General features: G+C 38.6%; 1 protein-coding gene across 1 annotated transcript in view; it reads left to right on the top strand.

Moving 5' to 3' along the window:
- The first annotated feature begins 284 nt into the window (after positions 1–284).
- Positions 285–22,366, top strand: part of INSC (INSC spindle orientation adaptor protein) — a 115,525-nt gene continuing 93,443 nt past the window's right edge. The window contains exons 1-2 of the mRNA XM_064453267.1: positions 285–513; positions 8,164–8,257. Coding sequence (XP_064309337.1) covers positions 285–513; positions 8,164–8,257 — 323 coding nt within the window. The remainder of the gene's footprint in view (positions 514–8,163; positions 8,258–22,366) is intronic.

The following is a 22,366-nucleotide window of genomic DNA, read 5'->3' as shown; positions in this document are numbered from 1 at the left end:
CACTTGTACAGGCTTCTACAAGGTAAGGTGCAAAAATCTCCTCCTCTTTTTCTTTGTGCCCTACGCAATGGCTAGTTGAAATAAGTCCTTTTACTTCTGATCTCTCTCCACAAGGAGACTGGGAAGACACAAGGTCCCATCTCCTGTTAAGGAGACAAGATGAAATCCTTTGCATGTGGCTATGGTGCCGAGGGTAAATCAGACCAAAGCAGGGGAATTTCATTGAATTAATTTATTGCCAATCAACACAAAAATCTGACCTCTAATACAGATTTGGGGGAAGCATGGGGGAGCCCCCAGCCTGCCCTCAACCGCCCTTATTTTCAGGGGTATGTGGGAGGTTGAGGTGGTGCCGGCAGCAGTTTCCTCGTGGTCCCCTCAGGGTGGCTGCAGACACCTCCTCACCCCAGCCCGGAGGCCGCTGCCCTGGCGGTGTGCATGGTTTGGGCTGGCGCTGGGTTCTGCTGCTGGGCTTTTGCTCACCTCAGGGTTGGCTGGAGCTGGTTCCAACTGGTGGGCAGCAGCTGGGGGCTTCCTCACAGGCAGTGTGTGGGCCCTCAGGGCCATGCCTGTGAGGTACTGAATTTACAGCTGCTGGGCTCCGATTGCTGCTTTATGTCTACGCAGGGGGGATGAAATAAAAAAAAAAAATGGCAAGGGGGAGTTATTTTTTGGTCTGATGGCACCTGGGCATCTCTGAATAGAAAGATCTCTCACCACGTAAGGGCCATTGATGCAGGTGCTGCCACGGCCAAGGGCGATCCACAGTGAAGAGAGGTCTGCAACCAGAGAGTTAAAGCCTGTTTATCTGTTTCTCTTCAGAAGTACCTTCAAAACCAAAAGGCTGTAGCCAGGAACAGGGATGGCCCTTTTGTGAGTGTTTGAATCAAGACTTGTGTTGGTGCAGGTGATGTCAAACTGGCTGTTTGGTTTATTTTAAGAAGGGATGGGGAAAGCACTATGCAGTCTGTTGGAAAGCAAAGGAAGCGTAAATACAGGGGAGTTGTACGTCTCAGCATTTTATGGTAGCAAGCTGCATTAATACTGCTATGAGAACCAATAAACATTTTTATAAGGTGATTATTCTGCATCACGTAAAATATAAAATACAGCTCTGGAGTTCACCAACTTGCCACCTATTATTCAGTTCCTGAACCTCAAAAGCAAATTCTTTTCCAGTGAAACTGCCTTTAAAATGCTAATTGCTAGAAATGTGGCCACTAATCAGTTTGCTCCCATAATACTGCCATCTCTATAAATCGGTGTGCCTTTTCCAGAAGGGGAGATTTTAAAGACTTTTACTGATAAGATTAAAAAAAAAAGATGCCAACTAAGTGATTAGCCCAGTGGCTTTTTGCCCAAAATATTTTTGTGGGGGGGTGGATCTTAAAATCTGAGATGCCTTTCTCATCTCCTTGTTTTAAATATTTTCATAATGTAGTCCACAATGATGTAAACTCCATTTTTCTAGATATTTTATATTTAAACAGGAAAATTTGCTAAAGATGCATTGTAAGAAAACTCATGCCTTGGCAAAAGGACTGACTAGTACATGCGATGACGGATCTCTTCCATTCCTATGTATGCTTTGTCAAGGAGAAAGCTGGATTGCCTGGGTAACATGCGTATATGCTTCCTCTCCCAGTGCAATCAGATATTGTTGCATTGCTGATGTTCTACTTAGTGTGTTTCCATATGATCCACTTGCTAAAATAAATGGAATGAACAAGCCCATATGCCTTGCCTTAAAAGCAGAATTTTGCATTGTGGTGGTCACAAAGAAAAAATTGTGTGTGTTCCAGGAGGATATCCTGAAGGCTCTAAAACCAGAAAGTTGAATGAAGGAATCAAACTCTGTATGCAGATGAATGAGACCATGTCTTAAGGAACTGGCGTCAGATTTCTACACCCGCCCCCACCCCCACCTTGGTATTTGTAGTTGGCAATGTTGCACTTCTTGTGCTGTCTTAATATCTACAAAATAATGTTCCTTGACTATAATTTTCAGGAAGATCTATTTGAACTGAGATAGATCTTTTGATCTTTTTCTGCCTCTCCTGCCCCCCCCCCCCCCCCCCCCCCCCCCCCCATATTTCTAAGGTATAGCTGGGTACAGTAAGGCTGAGATGAGAAAAATCCAGAACAGAGAAGTAGTACCTCAGACTTCAGTTTACATTAATAGCTATATTAGATAGATGTACACACACACCTCCATACTCTTTTTAATATGCACATATATATTACAATACATATATTATAAATATTTATAACATAATTATAAAATTATAAGACTATTTTAAGAATAATTCAATATATTGTATTTGAATGTTATAGAAATATATACTATATTATACAATATATATTATATATATGTTTTAATATATGTATTCAAGGGCAGGTTGGATGAGGTATTGAACAATCTGACCTAGTGGAAGTTGTTCTCCCCTATGGCAGGGGGGTTGAAACTAGATGATCTTTCAGGTCCCTTCCAACACAAGCCGTTTTATGATCCTGTGATATATAAAATGCAATATTGTCAAAGGTAGAGACTTTTTAAAAATGAAATCCTCTCTCTTCAGAAAATAGAAAGAAAAGATGGGAAGAAATAGTCATTGAAAATAAAACCCTGTGTGAGTGAAAATTGATTTATTTTTCAGATTGCACTTGTAGTGTAAGGCATAAAGTACTCAGCAGTGCTTTGCCTTTGACTATTGGCTGTGCAAAAGCAGATACCATGAAAGAATGCTGCAGTTAGCTCCTCTTCCCGTGTCTCCCTCTTCGAGTTTTAATTTTGCATTCTAGGGGTGTGGTACATACATTTGTTTATATGTTCCCATGCTAATACAAACCATATTTAATGCATCATTTGAAGGACTCTTCATTATTTCTTGCTCCTGGCTTTATGGCTTCTTAGATTTGTGACACCCAGCTTAATTCTGAGTTGGATCTTACTATTTTAATTAATTCATGTCTATATAAGCCTGTTATAATGCAAAATGACAACAGGATCCTGAGTCCTCAAATGGTTAGTGTGAAAAACTGATGGACCGGATGTGTTGCTGAAGGACAGAGTGTATGTATTTACTTTCTGACCTATCACATAAATGCTGTCAGAATTTTGCTCTTAATTTGATTTGTGGCATTCCATTAACAGTTATTCTGTGTACCAGGAGAATAATAACTAATGATTCCCAGACTCCCAGAATTGTAAAACAAGGACAGGCACTGTTTGGCAGAACAGAAATCGTACTTTACTACAGACAGGAACTGTTCATATTAATCAAATGATATCTAGTCTAAAATGACTTTTAGCTAATGACTTCTTATTCTGAGGTTAACCATATTACTTATAGTTAACATGCTCTTCTAATTCTGATGATTATTAATAATCAAAGGCTAGACGTGTGGATTTCTGTCTTTTAGAAAGAGAAATGATGCTCTTTGACCTTATTTTAAGATGTTCTTAGTGTTGAAATTATGGTGTTAGGGGTTAGAAGTGGAGTGGCCAAAGTTCATGGATTTGCCTTTTGATTTAAGCCTCTACAAGGGTGGACATGTGTGTAGTGAATGAGCTCAAAAATGTGAATTTAATTGTGTGAGTTTCAGGGTTTAATTATTCAGGACATCATTTTGTGATGGAGAACTTCCTTAGGGTCATCAGTAGTAGGAATAAATGAGTCACACTTATTTTACCTTGAATATGTGCTGTTACTGTGATACTTTTGGACATGGACGTGTTTCCAACAGAATATCTGACTGCTAAAATACTTCTAATTTCTAGCTTGCTAAATATAAGCAAACATGCTGAATGATGGAGAAGAAATTTAGGTCGGGTGATTTTACAAGATACAATTTGTTTTCCTAGCAGAAATAACATCTTTTGTAGGATGCTAAAAAGCCATGTTGCACTGTAGAAGATACTCTCCAATGCTAAACAGACTTCAGCAAGAGGAAGCTCCCAGCAGGGAGTTCCTGTGAGGCAGGAGTTATCCACTGATGTGGAACCGGTGGTTTGACAGCTCCCAGCTGCACCACTGTGCTAATGAGGCATTGCACAGGTTTCACAGGTGCTGTAAAGCCTGGTGTAAATTAGGATGAGAGGACTCCTCCTTTAGCTTACAGGTGGGCTAGTTTGAAATGGTGTTTTAGCTTTTTTTTTTTCATATTCCATGTAGGTCACGTCCTCTGCTGACACTGCTTTTCCTCTGAGCAATGCTGACGTGCTGTTTCAGGTGTGATGCTTTGTTTTCTTTTTGTGTAGTAGTTCTCTGAAAGAAGGTTTTGGCTGACTGTCTTCAATGGGAATGAAATGTGGTTTGTGGTCTGCTTATCTACATCTGTCCAGTAAACACAAGGAAATAACATCTTACTATCTAATTCAGTGTTGACATGACAAAGAGAAAGATGAAAGACACAAGGAGAGTCTGCTGCCTTGAATATGTTTAATTCCCCATTTGCACACTGCTATCTACCCAAAGAATTAACCTGATTGTAAGTAATTATTTATAATTGTGATACAAGTCTATCTGCAGACGTTTATGTAAAATCCTATGTATTAAACAATTGGTATTAAAATTGTTATTCTTGGACTATTATATTATTTCAGTATAAGCATGTCTCAGGCTCGTGCCAAAGCGAGCAGTACTGTGAACTACAAGTAGTGTTATTTTTTTAATGCAAGTTTACTTAAACAGCATCTCTGACCACCTGAGGGCCTGATCAGTGGCCACTGAAGCCAGTGGAAAAAAACATTAGCCCTCTCCTGCACAACTCTGTTAATGTTGCCTATTTGTATGTGTATACTTAATAAATGTGAGTGTGTGTATACATGCATAACACATACACAAAAAGTGTGTGTGTGTATATATATGTTTCGATGAAACCTAAGTCAGAGGGCTGTCTTTTAAATGGTCATTAGGAGGAAGGTGTCTGACTTCAGGCACTGTTTCAGATCTGTAGCCCTGCTTGCTGCCACACTGCCTCCACCACCTGTGAGGAAGCAGCTAGCGGGAAGGGTTAAGTAGTATATGGGCATATGCTTACAGTTTGTGTATCCGTGAGGCATGCACATGAGTGCACACACACTTGTTTTAGTTGCGTATAGCCATTGTGTGAAAGCTGTTGAACTTCTTGATGCCTCTGCAGGGAGATTCAGACAGAGGTTGCAGCAGAGGCTGTGCATGTTGCCCTACCCTTTTTCAGTCCCTCAAAGAAAAAGCCTTGGAGGGGTTTTCATGACGTATTGCTCTCATGTGTGTTTCTGTGAGTAACAGCGTGTCTCTGTTCTTCCATGTCTGTTGTCCTGTATTTGCCAGCATAAAGAAGCCTTTGATCCCAAGTAGGATGTTTTTTGTAGAAGACGAAAAATTTTATACTCAAAGTTTCTTGCTTTGACTTGATGTGATATTTAAGCAGTCATCTACATGGTCAGCTCTAGTAGGACACCTTCCTTTTAGGAATGCTGACTAAAGCTCCACTTGTTGTGGCCTTTAATAAAAAGCACCATCAACTAAATAGAAGGATTCATCAGTCCTGTCATGGTCTTTACTAGGAATTACAGTGGTCTTGGCCTTACCCGTAAAGGTGAATAAGAACACTGAAAATTGAACATCTGGCATTGAGCACCACAATTGTCCAGCACATGGAGGAGCAATTCTGAGCAGGACCGGAAACCTGTGCCATATCAGGCACTGGGCCTTTAACCTCTCTTGTAGTCATGAGTTTAGGTGGTCTTGTGTGTTACTTTACTGTCCTTGGGGGTATAGCTGGTCCTCTGGCAGACTGCCAGGTGCTTGGGAAGAGCATTTCTTTGTCATCAACATTAATTTGGGCTTAAAGATTTGAGCTAATATCTAATCATGGTCTTGAGACAGACTGTTTGGTTAAGATATCGGTGTGGCATTTTGTTATTGTTCCTGGAGCATAAGTGACCTCTAAGTAGGAGTTGATCATGTTTTTAAAGGCTCTCAGCCATAATATAAATGTGTGTTTTGCGGGAATACAGCGTATAAAAAGCTGCATTTTTGTCAGGTTTCTAATTTATAGAGAACAATGACATGCAATAATCTAATTTATGTCTGTGTACATTGTGCCACCAATCACAAGTAATGGAGTATGAGCAGATGCTTTGATTTGTATGTGTAGAAATTGTTAGTGGGCTGAGTTAATGGTGAAATAGCTTTAGCTTGCCAGAGGAAAGCTGTTGATCTTGTGGTAATAGCATAAGAAGGTAAATCCTGTGCCTGAGGCTGATCAGAAGGAGACAGCTTATGTCCATAAGTCTGTACTTCTGCAGACTGAGAGACTATTTTCTCGGTCCTTTACATGATAGGATTTAGAAGAGAAAGCTTAATCTTGTCTATTAAGACTTTATGTAGGCATGTTCATCTTTGATTAAGGGTATCTTCTCAAATGAAGATAGTGATAATTGGCTATTTCAACTAAATCTGATTATTTAATTATTTGTATTTGGTAATGTTAAATTTCTTTGACATAGAAACAGAAAAGTTCCACTAGTAAAAAGAAATTACAATCGCTGATTTATTCCAGTTGTTAGTAAAGTCTGTGCATCATATGCTAAATGCTTTAAAGAAAAAAAGTAAGCTTGCTTTTCAAATCTTTGTGTGTTTTGGGAGCAGGAGGATACATACTAATATTTTCATACTTGGGCATATGAACTTTCAGGCACAGTCTATCAAATATCTGATACTTGCAATCTTTTTAAATCAGAGAAATCAATAACACTTAAACTGCCTATTTTTAATTTTATTTTTTTTAAACAGGGTCTTATATTTCTATATTTCAATATACTACTTTATTAGACGCGTAGACTAAGAAGATTAAGTTGTGGGTTTTTTCGTTTGTTTGGGTTTTTTTCCTCCAGGAAAACTTGGGGGGTGGAGAGGAACACAGGACAACACCATTACCAAAGCAATCTGGTGCTTAAAGTGCACAGAGCATGTGAATGCATTACTCTGGTTGTAATACTTTTAGGTACTCCAGACAATGTTTGTGGGATCTTGGAAAAATGACAAGGGCATGCATTAGCAATGAGATCAGTTTGCTAGGAAAGATGCTGAAGACCACTCTGTGTCAATTAAGAGCAATTTGGAGTGGCAAATATCTTAAATGCTGGCTGACTCAGCTTGCAGAATGTAGCCAATAGCCAAATGGCACAATTTCACAAGTAGCTAAATTAAAAACATTCTGCCTCCACTGGTGGCACAAACAGCATTAATTTCCTGTGTAAAGTATTTTCTCCAAGAGTGAGATCCATTGATCCCAGGTTTTACTTCACATCCATGAAAGCATCGTTTCCTCACTGTTCCTGCCTCCTCCTCCAAATTCATTCATCTCCTCCTTGTTCTTCTTGAGTCATGGATTAATCTTTTCCTTCAAGTATTTTGTGTTAGTTCTTCCTCTAGCCATATGGGTGCATGGGAATGACTTCACCTTTTCTGGTAGAATAAATCCTCTCTGGCTTTTGTTGAGAATATGCATTGATCTACGGTGGTAGTGCCCTAATGTAAGATGGGCTAATAGGAAGAGAGAGGGAGACAGCACCTGTCCTTTTTGTGAAAATGAGGAGGCTCTTTCTCTCCTTTTTCTCTTGCCTCTTTCTAGTACAATAGTGTTTGGATGCATCTCTTGGCCACCAGGTATAAAGGAAAAACATGGAGGAAAAAGATGGGTACAGCATTTCAAACTGATAGAAAAATGAAATCATTTAATGTGGAAGGATCCAACACTTCAGTAATTTAGACATCAAGGGCCTTTCTGTAAATGTTGTACTAAATGATCCTGAAATCATACCAGAACACAGTTGCTTTCTCTTGCAATATTTCTCACAATCATACTAAATTGATTTCCTCTAGAGTTCAAAATAAATGCGGCTGAATAATAACTCAATATTAACTCAGAAATGTTCAACCCAGATGGCTCTGACCTGTGCAGTAGTCCAGGAACTTCAGGAATATGAAAGCCCTGTGTTGCTTATGCCTTGGTTATCTGCTGGAGTTGTGTGGTAGCCTGAGGAAAAGAAGCCTTTTGAATTGTTTTTGATGAGTTAGCTTCACAAATCAGTAGCAGAATGTTATGTCACCCTGGACTGAAAAGGCCTGTGTTTCCCTGGGCTTACTAAATGTCTGTTTCTTTCCTTTCTAGATTCCAGCCTATGGAGAAGTGCACATAAAGATAGGATAAATATGGCTTTTAAGGGTGAGGACCATTTAGATTCCCTTCCGTTACCTGTTCAGCGGTAAGTGGTGCCCTCTGTCATCCAGACTTGAGTGATTAAAAGCCTCTAAGGCTGCAGCTGCACTTTCCTTTGAGGATCCAAAGATACTTAAAAAGCCATTTTAAACTCAGTTTTAGGTGATGTTCATCCAAAATATTGAAAATTAATGTGGAAATCTGGGATGCATTTCTCAAGGCATTTCCAAATTTGTACACCTGCAATCTGGTAAATTATGACAGTGAATACGCAGTCATCATTTTAAATGGATGAACATGTTTGCAGTAGAGGTATGACTGTATTTACTGGATCAATTCTTTGTCATGATGGAAATCACTGGAACTCTCTACACTCTGTGAAGATGGCTGAAAATTATAAATATAAATTTCTTTAACCTGGTTGATTTTCATATCAGGTAATGATATGAAGTTTATAGTATAATCTCTGCAGTCTGTGGTGTCCTGGTGGGACTGGAGACATTGGTGATTCTACCAATCAACAGGTTTTTAAAATCTGGCCATTGGTTGGCATCTGCATAGTATAGTTTCACTCCTAGCACAACAGAGATTCCATGAAAAGAAAAAAATGAATAATGAATGCAATAACCTTCTGTATTGTCATTGAACTGTAGTCTTGATATGTGGTATAATTGACTTTTTTTTTGGGGGGGGGGGGGGGGGGGGGAAGGGGGCGGCAGGGCTGCTAAATGCAGGAATAAAATCAGAAATAAAAAAGTTTAGAATTTCAGTCTTCCTCCTAGTCATCTTTCTTCAGGTCAGATTGTAAGTCTTTATTGTAGTCAACTCGTTGCCGACATGCAATCTCAGAATCTGATGCTTTTCTTCATCAGGAATTTGATATTCCTCTACCTTTCCCTACCTGAGTCTTCCAGCAGATGCTTTGATAATCCATTAAGCTCACAGTCACAGTAAGACCATATGAGTATATTGTCTTCTGGAAGAAATGTTATGTGGAAGAACGTAGTCTGGAGATTCCAGGTGCTGTGGTAACTGGTACTATTCGTTCAATCCTAGCCAAAACTTACTTTGGAAATCAGTAAGCCCTTGAAGCGCTGAATAGCCAAGGTGAACAAAGCCATGCTGCCTTACATTGACTCTGCACTGCAATGTATCTTAGCACAGGTCATCTGGAGAAGTCCCATATAGCAAACACTATATTTTGGCAAACTCCTTGGATCAGCAGGGCAATTCTATGTAGTGAAATTTCAAAATAAATACATACTTTCCCCTACCCCCAAGTAAATATGAAGCTCTTATTTTCTATGCTTATTTTGAAAGATAATCCTTTTTCCGTTTGAAGGTTGTTTCAGAGAAAGCCCGTGTAACAAGATGGGCAGACTGAAGTTGTCAGTGTCAGACAGGAGAAGGCACAGGGAAGGCTGGAATTGAAAATGATGAAATGTGTTTTTACCCTAAGAATTTTGCAGAAAGAACACGCTGTATGGACTAGATCAATAAAGCCCAGGAATCGTACAAAATGCTTTTCTCTGGGTGAGAGAAAGGAGTGATATGGATCTTACAGGCAATTTAAAAGGATTAAGTCAGGTTTTAAGACAACTAAGAAGATTCAAGGACTAGTTATTATTTATTGTTCCTGTAAGCAAGCCTAGGTTGTATGCCTGCCTCAGGATTCCAGTTCATGCTTCTGCTTTTTGTGAGAGGCACTTGAATTAACTTAAAGGCATGCACTGTTTTGTCCTGACAGAGGGAAAAGGTAACACAAATCCAACTGGGGTTAGTCCAGTGTGGTGTCACAACCATGCTTTTCTTCATTTTTAAGTCAGAATCTTTCAGAAGTAAAAAGAGACACATCCCCAAGCAATAATATCTGTCTCCATAGGAAAAGTGTGCCATATGAATTACAAACTGATTCCAGGTGTTTCCACAGCAGACATTAAAGTCAACTGTTATCTTGGCTGTAGAAGGAATTTAGTATTGGGGCCTTAAACCAGGTCTCTGTGCTGCATTAATTGTTGTTTACACTCTTCTCTTTCCTCAGATTTTGTAGGAAATCGCAGCTTGTTTTGGAAAGCCTCTGGAGTGTTGAGTCACTATGCTAGTGGTTTTCTAACATACTGTCGGACCTACTTTCTCTAATAGACATCTAGACTGCTATGAATACAGTATTTAAAACTATGCAGTATCCTGAGAAAATAAAAAAACAAATTATTGTTACAGAAACTTTATTTTCTGTTTCAGTGAGTTAGGAACTTAGTTAGTGATAGTTTTGTCTCGTAGGAGAGAAAACAGTTGGAAATAGTTTTTGGAGAGTAACTAGATAAATTATTTTTAAAAGTGATCTGTCAGTAGTCCTATGTAGAGCACTTTACAAACCATAAAAAGTAATCTATTGCCATCAGTGACGGCCAGTTCCCTATAGCATGTGAAGTATGTGTGTATATCTTAGAGATGTGCATATCCCTGTTCTGCAGCAGAGTTATTTTAACGTAGCTTTTGAAAATTGTTGTGACTCTCCTTGCATCTTTCTATTGGTATTGTTTATCCATACTTCTGGCAAGTTTTTCCAGATGGGAAAACCAATGGAAGAGAAGCTGTCTTTCTCTTCTGTCCCTCCCTCCATCTCCTGTGTAATGGAAGCTCATTGGCCTTTTTGTTTTCATTAACTTGGAATTGTAGTTTACCCAGTTTTTTTTTTTCCACTGTAGTCATGGTTTCTTGTACTTTTCACATTGGATAGTAAATTGAACTTAACATCTGGAGTGCTGAATCTGAAATCATCCATCTAAAGAAAATGTACTCCTAACAAGAGTTGAAATAGGACACTGGTTTTTCTTGTCAGATTATACATTCAGTTCAGTGTTGCAATTGTGAGAAATACAGTATGATTACACATTATTTTTAAAAGGAATAAAGGAAGTTCTTTTATGGAGAGTAGGTAAAACACCACCACCACCACCACAAGCCCAAACAAAGCCAAAAGCAAATAAACAAAAACAAAACACCAAACTGAAAACCCCTTTATCTTGCTGAAAGATGTTGAAATTTGGGTTATGCATCTTGGAGGTTCTCTTGAAAATGAAGTGGAGGTGGGGACAGAGAAAATTTGTCTTCCTGATCCTCAGAAATGCCATACTGCTGGACTGCTTAATACATTGTCTAAACATCCTTACAGCTTAACCAAAAAAAAAATTATACTGGAGGTTTATAATTTCAACAAACAAAGGACAATGCTGATTATTTAAAGGTTTTGTTTGTTTGTTTATAAAAGGTGAATACTTTGAGTATGAGGACCAGGAAGATAAACCTAATAGGTGTCTATATTTAGTTATGTTTTTATACTATTTTGTTGTTTTCTGGTGGAAGTTTACATTGTCACTGGAATATAGATGAGAATTTTTATCGCTGCTTCAGATGAAGGAGACGAGGCAGAGAAAGGAGACAAGCTTTTCAAATCTAGGTGCTTGTGGTTAAGTCCTTTGTAACATTTCATCTCTCAAAATCACTTCCTTCTTTTGCACCCCAAAGCTGGAAAAGCTTGCCTCGAGACACTTCTGTGGCAGAGCCATAAATAGAATCCAGGTTTCCTGTCTCCCAGTTCTTAACCAAAGGACGGTCCTTCCTCCTTTTGTTACTTTCTTCCTTTTTTTGTGGAACTAAAGATCTGAGTCCTATGAAAGAACAATATGAACGAGATCACGCCATGCATATTTATAGCCTTGCATTGCTCTTTCAAATGTACTATATATCTGCAGGTGTCTTGGTAACTCCTCTAGAGAATCTGCTTAGGTGTCCTGTTACATAAAATAAGATTAATGTGTCTTTTGTTATTAAGAATATCAGTGTTAGAGTATCTATTACTTCTTAAGAAATCTGAATTTCTTCCAGTATGCCTTTTGGGGATTTTATTTTTTTTAGCCTACTTGTTTGTTGTAAGTTGTTTATTTCTCGTAGTGCTATTTTTGTATTTCTGCATGGTAGGTAATGTGGTAGCTGGAGACCGGCTCAGTGTGTGTGTGTGCTCTCTCTGGTGAAAGGAACTGTATAAGCCCTAGTGACTACATCTGATCCGTACACTATGTAAGATATGATGGAAATTACTGAACAAAGGACCTTCATAAAAGAACTTAAAAAAATCCTGTTATAGGCACAAATTTACAATGGAAGCAAGAACATAATTAATGTAAGAAAAGCATGCCTTTTAAGTCCAGGTAGAATAGTAATCATCTTGCCCCAGACTCGAGTTTACTGAAATAAATGGAGTATTTAAAAAACAAACAAACAAAAAACCAAAAAAATCCAAACCCAGGACCTGGTATTTACCAGTGCCATAGACAAAAATCAGTGTGTTCTTTAAGTTCAAATTTGAAACCTTCCTAATAATTTGTGCTGAGGAATGTGCTTCTGTAACATGCAGAAAGAGCAGGGCTTTAGAAGGGTCTGTGTGAGAAGCCTGCGTACAGCTGAGATAGCAGAATAGCAACAGACCTATTGTAAGGCCCACACCATGATAGCCCTTGAGTTAACAGTAGCTTAAGGTACTGAGGGTTAAAGTGGAGGAGACACCAAATTTCACAGTACAAAAACTTGACTTCAGCTTTGGCTTGGTTATGAGAAAAAATATTGTTCTGTGTTTCCTTTTCTGACTATGTGTAAAGACAGATGAAATTGATATTTGGAAATTTATAATGTGTTTGCTTAGTTCCAGAGGAATGGGCGATGACTTGGAGGGGGTACGGTTACAGTGAGGACTTGTAGTGAAAGAAGAGAGGAATTTGTTGATTAGGTCCAAAATCCAAGGGCAATACTGAAGAATTTAAGGAATCTGCAGTGAGAGAAAAAGCAAAACTTTATTTTTTCAGCAGATGATATGAACTGGAAAACCATCTCATTGCAGACTGCAGAAAATTCTGGATGAATTGCCACGCAGAGATGACAGGCTAGAGAGGTGGGCCCATGTGAACATCATGAAGCTCAACAAGGCCAAGTGCACAGGTCTTGCTCCTGGGTTGGGGCAATAGGCTGGGCAATAGTTGGATGGAGAGCAGCCCTGCAGAGAAGGACTTGGGGGTATTGGTGGATGAAAAACTGAATATAAGTCATCAATAGGCGCTCACAGCCCAGAAAGCAAACAGTACGCTGGGCTGCATCAAAAAAAGTGTGGCCAGCAGATTAAGGGAGGTGATTCTGCCCCTCTGCTCTGGTGAGACCCCACCTGGAGTGCTGCATCCAGCTCTGGGGCCCCCAGCATAAGAAAGACATGGACCTGCTTGAGCAGGTCCGGGGTGGGGTGGGCCGGGCCATCAAGATGATCAGGGGGCTGGAGCACCTCTCCTATGAAGACAGGCTGAGAGAATTGGGGTTGTTTAGCCTGGAGAACAAAAGGCTTTGGGGAGACCCAATTGTGGCCTTTCAGTACTTAAAAGAGGGCCTAGAGGAAAGATGGTGCCGTGGTTCAGCCTCAGTTGGCAATTAAACACCACGCAGCTGCTTGCTTACTCCCCGCCACCCCTGTGGGACAGGGGAGAGAATCGGAAGAGCAAAAGCACAAAAAAACCCTACTTGTGGGTTGAGATAAGAGCAGTTTAAAAATTACAGTAAAATAATAATAATGGTTATGATAATAACAATAATGATAATATAATAAAATGGAAAAGGAAAAAAGGGAAAAAACCAGAAACACAAACAATACAACAGCTCCCCACCTGCTGACCAACGCTGCCCGTCCCTGAGCCAGCCAGCTCCTCCCAGTTAACATACTGGGCATGATGTTACATGATACGGAATATCCCTTTAGTCAGTTTGAATCCGCTCTCTTAGCTGTGCCCCCTCCCTTCCCGGCTGCTTGTGCACCCGGCAGAGCATGGGAAGCTACAAAAGTCCTGGACTAGTACAAGCACCACCCAGCAACAACCAAAACATTGGTGTGTTATCAACATTGTTTTCATACTAAGTCCAAAGCACAGCACTACGCCTGCTACCGTGAAGAGAATTAACTCTATCCCAGCTAAAAACGTGACAGATGGGGTCAAGATTTTTAATAGGGCCTGTAGTGATAGGACAGAAGGTAATGGTTTTAAACTGAAAGAGGGTGGATTCAGACTAGATAGAAGGAAGAAATGTTTTACGATGAGTGTGATGAAACACTGGACCAGGTTGCCCAGAGAAGCTGTGGATGTCCCATCCCTGGAAGTGTTCAAGGCCAGGTTGGCTGGGGCTTTGAGCGACCTGATCTATTGGAAGGTGTCCTTGCCCATGGCAGGGGGGTTGAACTAGATGATCTTTCAGGTCCCTTCCAACCTATGATTCTATCTGTCTACGATTCTGTGAATTGTTCAAAATTACTTACAGGTTTTCAGTAACCAAACAGAAAGTAAGCACTTCTAATCCTACCTCCAGAGCTCTAGGACCAATGCCTTCCACCCATGAATTGCTGGACACCATGTTGTCTTTCACAACCCTGCTAAGTACTTTGTCCCTTGACCAAGGGGGAAAGAGGTATTGATTGAAATGATAAACCTTTGTGAAACTGGAAGGAAAAAATAACTGTTTATTTCTGGGATTGATATTTTGACAGATAATGTTTATCAAAAGTTGAAAGTTGAGACTTGAAGTAAAAGCAAGAGACGTTGAGAATTTTTATACTGCAGAAACTGCGTTGATTCTCCTTATTTCTCTGCCAAATCAGGATGACAACCATGCAGAACTTTATGGAACATATGGACACATGAGATGAAAAATATGGGCGTTTACGATGGAGGGGTTTTTTTTGTAATGGAAATTGCATTTCTCATACAAAAAAACCCCCAACACTCGACAAAATATTCCTACTAAAGGAAGATGTGTTAAAAAAAAAAAAATCTTTGTAAAGCAAGATGCATTTCTACCTGTTCAAGAACTGAATTATTTCAAGGACTATTCACATCAGGTTTTACTTCTAGAGTTTTATGTGGCCTGTGTACAGCTGAGAAGAGATGTTTTGAGAAAACAGAGTTAGAGGTATAAGAAATATGAAGAGCTCTTCAACATGTTTACTATTATGTTCAGATATTCTTAAAAAATAGAAGCCTGAAGAGGGCTGTCAGGAAAAGAATGGATCCTCCTGTTGGGTTTCTGTCCCTAGAGGGTCTAAAATTTCACAGCTACTGGGTGGTTTAGTCCTCAGAATCAAAGGCAGGGAAATTTATGTTATCCAGTCATAAAAAGTGAGTCTTGGCCAAAATTGCACATGTTCCTTTTTATTCATTGAGCCAACGATCTCTTGCTCATCGTATTCTGTAGGTGGTGAGAATCTGTAAGCTTTGATGCTGTCTTTTCATCTGGCCTTAAATTCAGGTTAAGTTCTGATTTGGCTGAATTTTGGGCAGCAAGTCATTTGGTTGTATGTCAGTTTATTGAAACAGTTCCTGTTTGGTTATCTCCCCGTTTTCCAAGATATGAATCCCTCAAGTGAATGATTCCTAGGGGTGTGACTTCTGTGAATTAACCTGATTAAAGGTTATTTGCTTTCATCTCATACTGATCTATTATTTTTTTAACCATCTCAGTTCTTGTTACCTTTCTACTTTATATCTGTGTGGCTTCTGCACTTCGTTACTGTTTCTGTTGTTAGTGCCTGTCCTCACAAGATTTGCCTTACTTTTTCTTTTTTTATAACACCTTGACTCTGCAAGAATTAGCAATCCATTTGTAACTACGCACAACTCTAAGACTGTGCTCAAGTTCATAATCATAAAATCATGTTTAAGTACAAGTGCTTTAAATGCTTTGTCTAATCTGTGATTCTCTATGTCCTTATACTGTTTAGACATCTTCTATAAGTGCTGAATTCTTTGTATTTCATGGTTTCCCACAATGTCTGCTGCTGGTAATCAAGGGCTTGTTCTGTATTTCTGGCTTTTCCCACCTACGTCTGCAAACTGAACTTCCTGTCTGACAAACACTCCGTGCAAACTAGAAAACAACATTTTTACTTCCTGTTTCTATTTTACAGGCTACTTACTGTGCATAGATCTTGCCCTGCTAATTTGAATCCTATGTTCCCTATAATCAGGGTTTTTTGGGTGATATCAGGAACTTGTGTGTTGTGGCTCTTTAAAGCAGTCAGATAAAGAGTGTAAGAAACTCTAGAGAAAAAAATGCACGTTATCTGTAATACAAGCGCTAGAGCTGAAGATTTTCAGAGTTCAAAGTTCAGTGTGTTTACATGGCTCTATGAATTGCTGCTCTATGAATTTTTAAAAACCATTCAAGGATGGAATGCTTGCTGGGAAATTGAAAATATTTTTTGAAAAACCTCTTTTTTTTGCAGTAAGCTGTAGGAATAGAGTACTCCAGAAGAAAGGAAAGTGCTCTGCCAATAACACAATAAAGTTATCTTCTGGTGACACGGAATAAATTCGGTTATTGCATAGCTCAAGGCACTAATGATGCCTCATTTAATGACCTTGCATTCTTCTCATTTCACTCAGTTACAATAACAATTAACAATTGTTATTGTACAATTGTTACAATTAACAATGTAACAATTCAGCAAAGAATTTTATAGCTTCAGAGGGAGCTTAACTTACTATGAAGTATTTCTGATTTTAGTGATTCATATTCCACCTGTAACCAAACTGAAAGCTGGGTTGTTTGTGGGGGTTTTGATAGTGGTAGTTAAAACGGATTTGTGTATCCATATGGTCCTTCTGGGAAGGATTTTCTGAGATGCCATCTGACTGGATCCAAAGGATGATGTTAGTAAAGTAGCAACTATTGATTTGCTGTCATTTGGTGGCATTCATAAGGAATATGAACTCAAAAGATTTTTATTTTTTTCTTTGAATCCCTGGGTAAAATATCTCTGTTCTTATATTCAGGATGTTAAAATGTAGGTCAGCAGTTTAGCTCACAGGCAGTAAAAATAATTGCATTTCACTTGTACTTTATGCATTTTTGGGGTGTGAAAGTGTGCCAGAATGCAAGATTTTTCCTAACCTTTTCATTCTGATAGTTTTATCACTATATCTTTATATTCAGTTGTATAGCATGCTGTAGAAACTTATTATATTACTTCCCAGAGCTGTGCTGTAAAATATTTTATGTTGAACTGTAGAACTCACAGATGAATTTTAGCTTTTAACCTGAAGGAAATTTGAGTTTGTCCATTATAATAATTGTGAAGTTATGGTGACTTTAAAATATGAATAAATTGATGAATTTAAACAATCTGTTCAACTGGCCTCACTAGACCTTTTTTCATTGAAGTTGGTATTTCATATTTCCAGCTTGCTGTTAGTTGGGAAATATTTTAAATTACCAAGCACCATCTTTCATCCTTAGAGATAGTTAAGAATTTATCCTGAATCCCTCTTGTCAGGGTCAGTCGCATGTTTCATAGTATGTGGTACACAAGCACCACAAAAAGGTCAAGCTATTGCTGGTATAGCCTTTATCATAGCAGAAGTTTGTCTGATTATTTTCAGAATTAATATTTTTGAAATGTGGGAGCCTATAGAAAAGACTCTTCTCTTTTTGAGTATTAGAGAAATAGCAGTTCCCATCTGTCCGATGAATATCTTGTACTTGGGACTTCCTTTTCAGGAAGGACCTTCAAATTCATGTCTTTGAAATAACAGTGACAGAACTTGCCTGAACATTAGGTTACCTTATCTGCCAGACATAGATGATCCTTTTTGACTGTATCTTTACAAGTATTACATGAAATTTTTATTGTGACATCAAATTTAGTAATCCTGTCATCTTTACACCCTGTAGCTAGCTCTTCTAGCCATTGTTTTATGGCTTTGACTCCATGGTTTGTGCTTCTCTGCAAATTTTCCTTGCTACTAGCAAGATCTTTCCAAAGAACTTTTATGTTGTTTGTGATCGGTTATGTGTACCTGCATTCAAGTCTTCATCATACTTGTTTTTCTGTAGCGTATTTTGGAAGAGATGCCGATCAGGTTTACACGTATTCTACCACTCCTGTTGGACACCTGTGCTCTGTTTTCAGAAGACAGTCTTGCTAGTTATTTTTGTGTTTAAGGTTTTATCTTGCACGTGGGAGTCGTCTTTCTTGTCAATCCAACATTGTGAATGATGCATTAATTGATACCAGGGCTTTGATTTCTTTTAATCTACTGAATGTTTCTGCTGTACTTTGATACTTGTCTGCTTTGTGAATCTTCAAGTAATGTAGATAGATTCTTGGAAGTTTGGGATACATAGCTGTACCATGAGAAGCTCATGGAATTTTAAAATTGTAAAGTAATTTTATTGATATTGTTATTTATTTCTCTAACTCAATTTTGTCATTGTCTGTCTTATTATAATGATTCACCGTTTATACGTATCTAGCATTAAGTTTTCCCTTTTAGTTCACAGGTGGTGTCCCATATCAGTCCCCACAAAAAGAAAAAAAAAAAAAGACAAAACTTGAAACTGTTTGCTTTTGGTGCAATCTTAAGTATCTAGGCATCTTGCTTATTTACCACATCTTGCTTATTTGCCACAAAGGCTTAGGAAAAACCTCCTAAAACCTACCATAAAAGTTAAATAGCTCTTTTGATTGAGGAGTTTTGCAATAATGTTATGGTGTTATGTAATAATGTTTCAGCTGTGAGTAGCTGGTAGGAGCCACATTCTTGGCTTCTGTATTGTCTATGTGAGCTTCCTGGCATTAAAGAATACTAAGCCTGAACTGTAAACATACTCTTTCTGAACCTGCTGTATTAGCTGTGGGGAAGGGGTATGTGGAAGGAACCTCTCTCAGCAAAAGGAATACAGAGAAAGAAACAGTAGAGCATGACAGGATCAGACCATCACAATAACTTGGTATGTCTTTTGTCACCCAAGATAAGGAGGAGTCAAACTTGCACTTCAGAGTGGAGGAGATCAGAGGGCTGTGTCAGAACTCAAGCCTATATCTTGCAATCACGTTTCACGTAGTCACAGAGCAATGCTGTGTGCCAGGCAGTAACATTGTGCTTACAGGGTTAAGGCTGCTCTTAAACACTCTCTCCTGGGTGTAAGAAGCAGCGAGACAGAAATGTTAGAGCTGGCGTCAGCAGGTCATCCTGAAACTACCTGCATCCTTGTTCTTATTGTGCTCCACAAGAGCATAGGAGTGCCTCAAACCCTGCCTGTGAACTGTACAGAGACCTTTTTTGCTGCAGTGACTGCAGATTTTGATGTGCATCTTAAAAATTTTTATTTTGGATTTGTTATAAAGTTTGGTCATGCATGGAAGAGTTTGCAAGTAATAAGGAGTCTTCAGGAAGGCGGAGTTAAATAGTATTAGTTGTAAACAGTACAGCTTACAAGGAAAATGTAGCATCTGCAGTGTCTAATCTTTGACCTGGTTACTGTCCAGGTCTTTCTGAACTTTGATAAATTACAGTAAAGACTGTGTCTTTGTTTTTCCATTTACGGTATAGGGTTAGTAGTTACCTGTTTTGCAAAACTGTTGTGAGACCTTGACTTTCAATGTAGTTTTATGCGCACCGAGCAATCTGAATTTAGTATTCTGCTGGCAAGAATAAAGGTCCATACTTTTGTCTCTCATTTTAGCAGCTAGGCCATATTATTGTTGTTATCGTATAAGTAATGTCGCTAGAATTCTTGTTAGCCCTGGAAGGCAATTAAGGATGAAATCTTGTTTGTTGACTTCAGTGTTTCAAAAATATCTATCCTCTATAAAATGCAAGCTGCTCTGAAGCATTCCAGAGATATTCATCTTCACTGTGCTAACCAAGAGGGCAAAGAACCAAGTGGTCCTTCTTAATGGGAATACACCTCTTCATGCGATTCAGAGATCAAAGTAATGACGGGATCCTAACGCTCAAGAAAGCAGATTCTCTGAATTCATTATTGTCTTATTGTGAGAAAAGACGGTGTTGCCATCTCTCTTCCAAAGGGCAGTAAGGTTTGTTGAAGCTTTCATTTTAATTTGAGCATTATACATCATTCCTCCTGATTCTACCCTGGTTATACTGCTGATTAATCTTCTTGCCTGAGGCAAACCACTTTACCTTCCTGCGTCTTTCCTTTTTCTACCTCAGCTGGGGAAACACAATGGAAGTCCTTATTAGGCTGTCTCCACAAGTTGCTATTTTAATGACACTTGGTATGTTATGACCTCATATGCCTTGTTATGCCTGATATGTGTGCGTCATCCTGTTTCGTTGTTGCAGGCTGGTGATGTTGAATACTACTGAGCAGCTGCTTTCAGTAAATGTGAAGCGTATGTTTCTGTTCACAAAAACTAACTTGTTCCTTCCATGTGTTTTATTTTGCCACCATTTTCACAGTAGTGTTGCCTGGCAAGACAGTTCACTTTACCATACCACCTCCTTACAATGATGACTATAACAGAGGATGATGATTAATTACCCATACCTTGTTATTTCTGAGGTGTTTTCCCACAAACCAATTTAAAAAAATAGATCACTTCCTGAAGGATATTTTAATGATCTTACTGTGACTTCTCAGGTATTTATTAGAAATACTAGTGCCATATTGTGTTAAATACAATATTTGTCAGTTCAGTTCACATTTCCTGGGAATTTCTTCCTTAGTTAATTGCCTGGTCTCTCTTAATCTGGTTCACTGCTGCCTGGGGATGGTGGGAGGATCTTGTAATCAGTTGTTCAGTAACCTGTAACGAGCAAATTTAAGAAAGCTAGCAGAACAATACTAAAACTTTGTAAACGTTTTTTTTTGCTTTTTTCCTCTTTTTGACAAATTGTATAGTGATCTTAAGAAATGTGCTGGTCTGACCTCATTTCTAGTCTCATTAAATTTGCCAGTGTCTGGTAGTGGTTGGATTTCTGAGCTCATATTAACCCTGAGGGATTTGGAGTGATGGAGCAAAATGCATACAAGAGTTTAATATTAAAGTTGAAATGTGACTGTTAGCAGTGCCCCTTGATTCTTTTTGCTCCTTAACAGTTTTTTAGTATATACGTATGTGTGTGTATATATGTCAATATATAAATATATGTAGGGCAATAAGCCTAAGGGACTATAGATCTGCAATCTTCTTCTTTAAAAAAAACAAACTTCTTACTATGTTGCATGTATAGACTATTCTTCAGGTATTTGAATTTTGTATCTCACCTTTTGTAGCTACTTTATTGTTGAAGTTATTCCAGAAGTACAATGGAAATATAGAAAATATCTACATCAAGAACATAATATTCTGTCCAACTAAAGTTAGTGGAAATGCATTTCCACTATCTTAAATGACAGAAGGACTGAGCTCAGAATGAAGATTAGACAGGAGCAAAACAGGGGAAAGCTGAAAAATATAAAGAAAAAAGGGGATAACCAGGAAGTGGTATCAAAGTAGTTTGAGGTTGTTCAATGGATGGCAAGAAAATTGAGAGCAGTCTTTTGGGAAGTGCTGCAGGTAAAAAATATCTTGCTCAATAACAGCTGTGCACACACAAATGTTTGATTTTTGAAATTTACCTACTTTGTATTTTGAAATGAACTGATTCCATCTGAAACACATGATGCAGGAAGTAGGTTACTTTGCTACAGCAATGAAAATTTGGTTTTGATACTACTTATGCAAGAAGGGTAAAGGATATTACATGACTATGAATCTATGATTTCTATCTAGGCAGGAAGCAAATATTCACAGTGCGATATTACATCAAATTTCCCATTTTTAAAAATATTCTGGTGAGTTTGGAGCACAAAGTGTACTGCTGACTTGGGAGAACTAAATGGTAACTTCTAACCACGTCTGTTGTCTCCAAACACCCAGGCCTGCCAGTAGAGTCACAACACTGGCAACAGAGTGGTCTATGAGCTCTCTGAGAGTACTGCCATCTTAAGGCCAGAGAGCCTCAGATATTCTCATCACAGAAGACTTTTACCTTCTTTGCCCTGGTAGTATAGCTGAGATGCTGTGAAAAAGTAGCCAGAATGTTACCCTTTCTTTGGTGTAATTTTTTTAATCATGTGAATGTCATTAGATTTTTATTAGATTGGAATTGGAATTGTATTATCTTCATTGAGGTGAAACAGTTTATATGTGAAGAGGACGATATTTGTTCAGTATGTGAAATTACTGTTTCAATGACTGTTCAGTAATTCACCTTTGATTTCTGAGATTTAAGTAAATCAGAATCAAGGAATAATTTGGCTTGGAAAGAATCTTGTG

This window comes from Phalacrocorax carbo, chromosome 5, assembly GCF_963921805.1.
Source record: "Phalacrocorax carbo chromosome 5, bPhaCar2.1, whole genome shotgun sequence".
Taxonomy (NCBI): domain Eukaryota; kingdom Metazoa; phylum Chordata; class Aves; order Suliformes; family Phalacrocoracidae; genus Phalacrocorax; species Phalacrocorax carbo.
The sequence above is the reverse complement of the archived record's forward strand: the minus strand, read 5'-3'. Positions and strand labels throughout refer to the sequence as shown.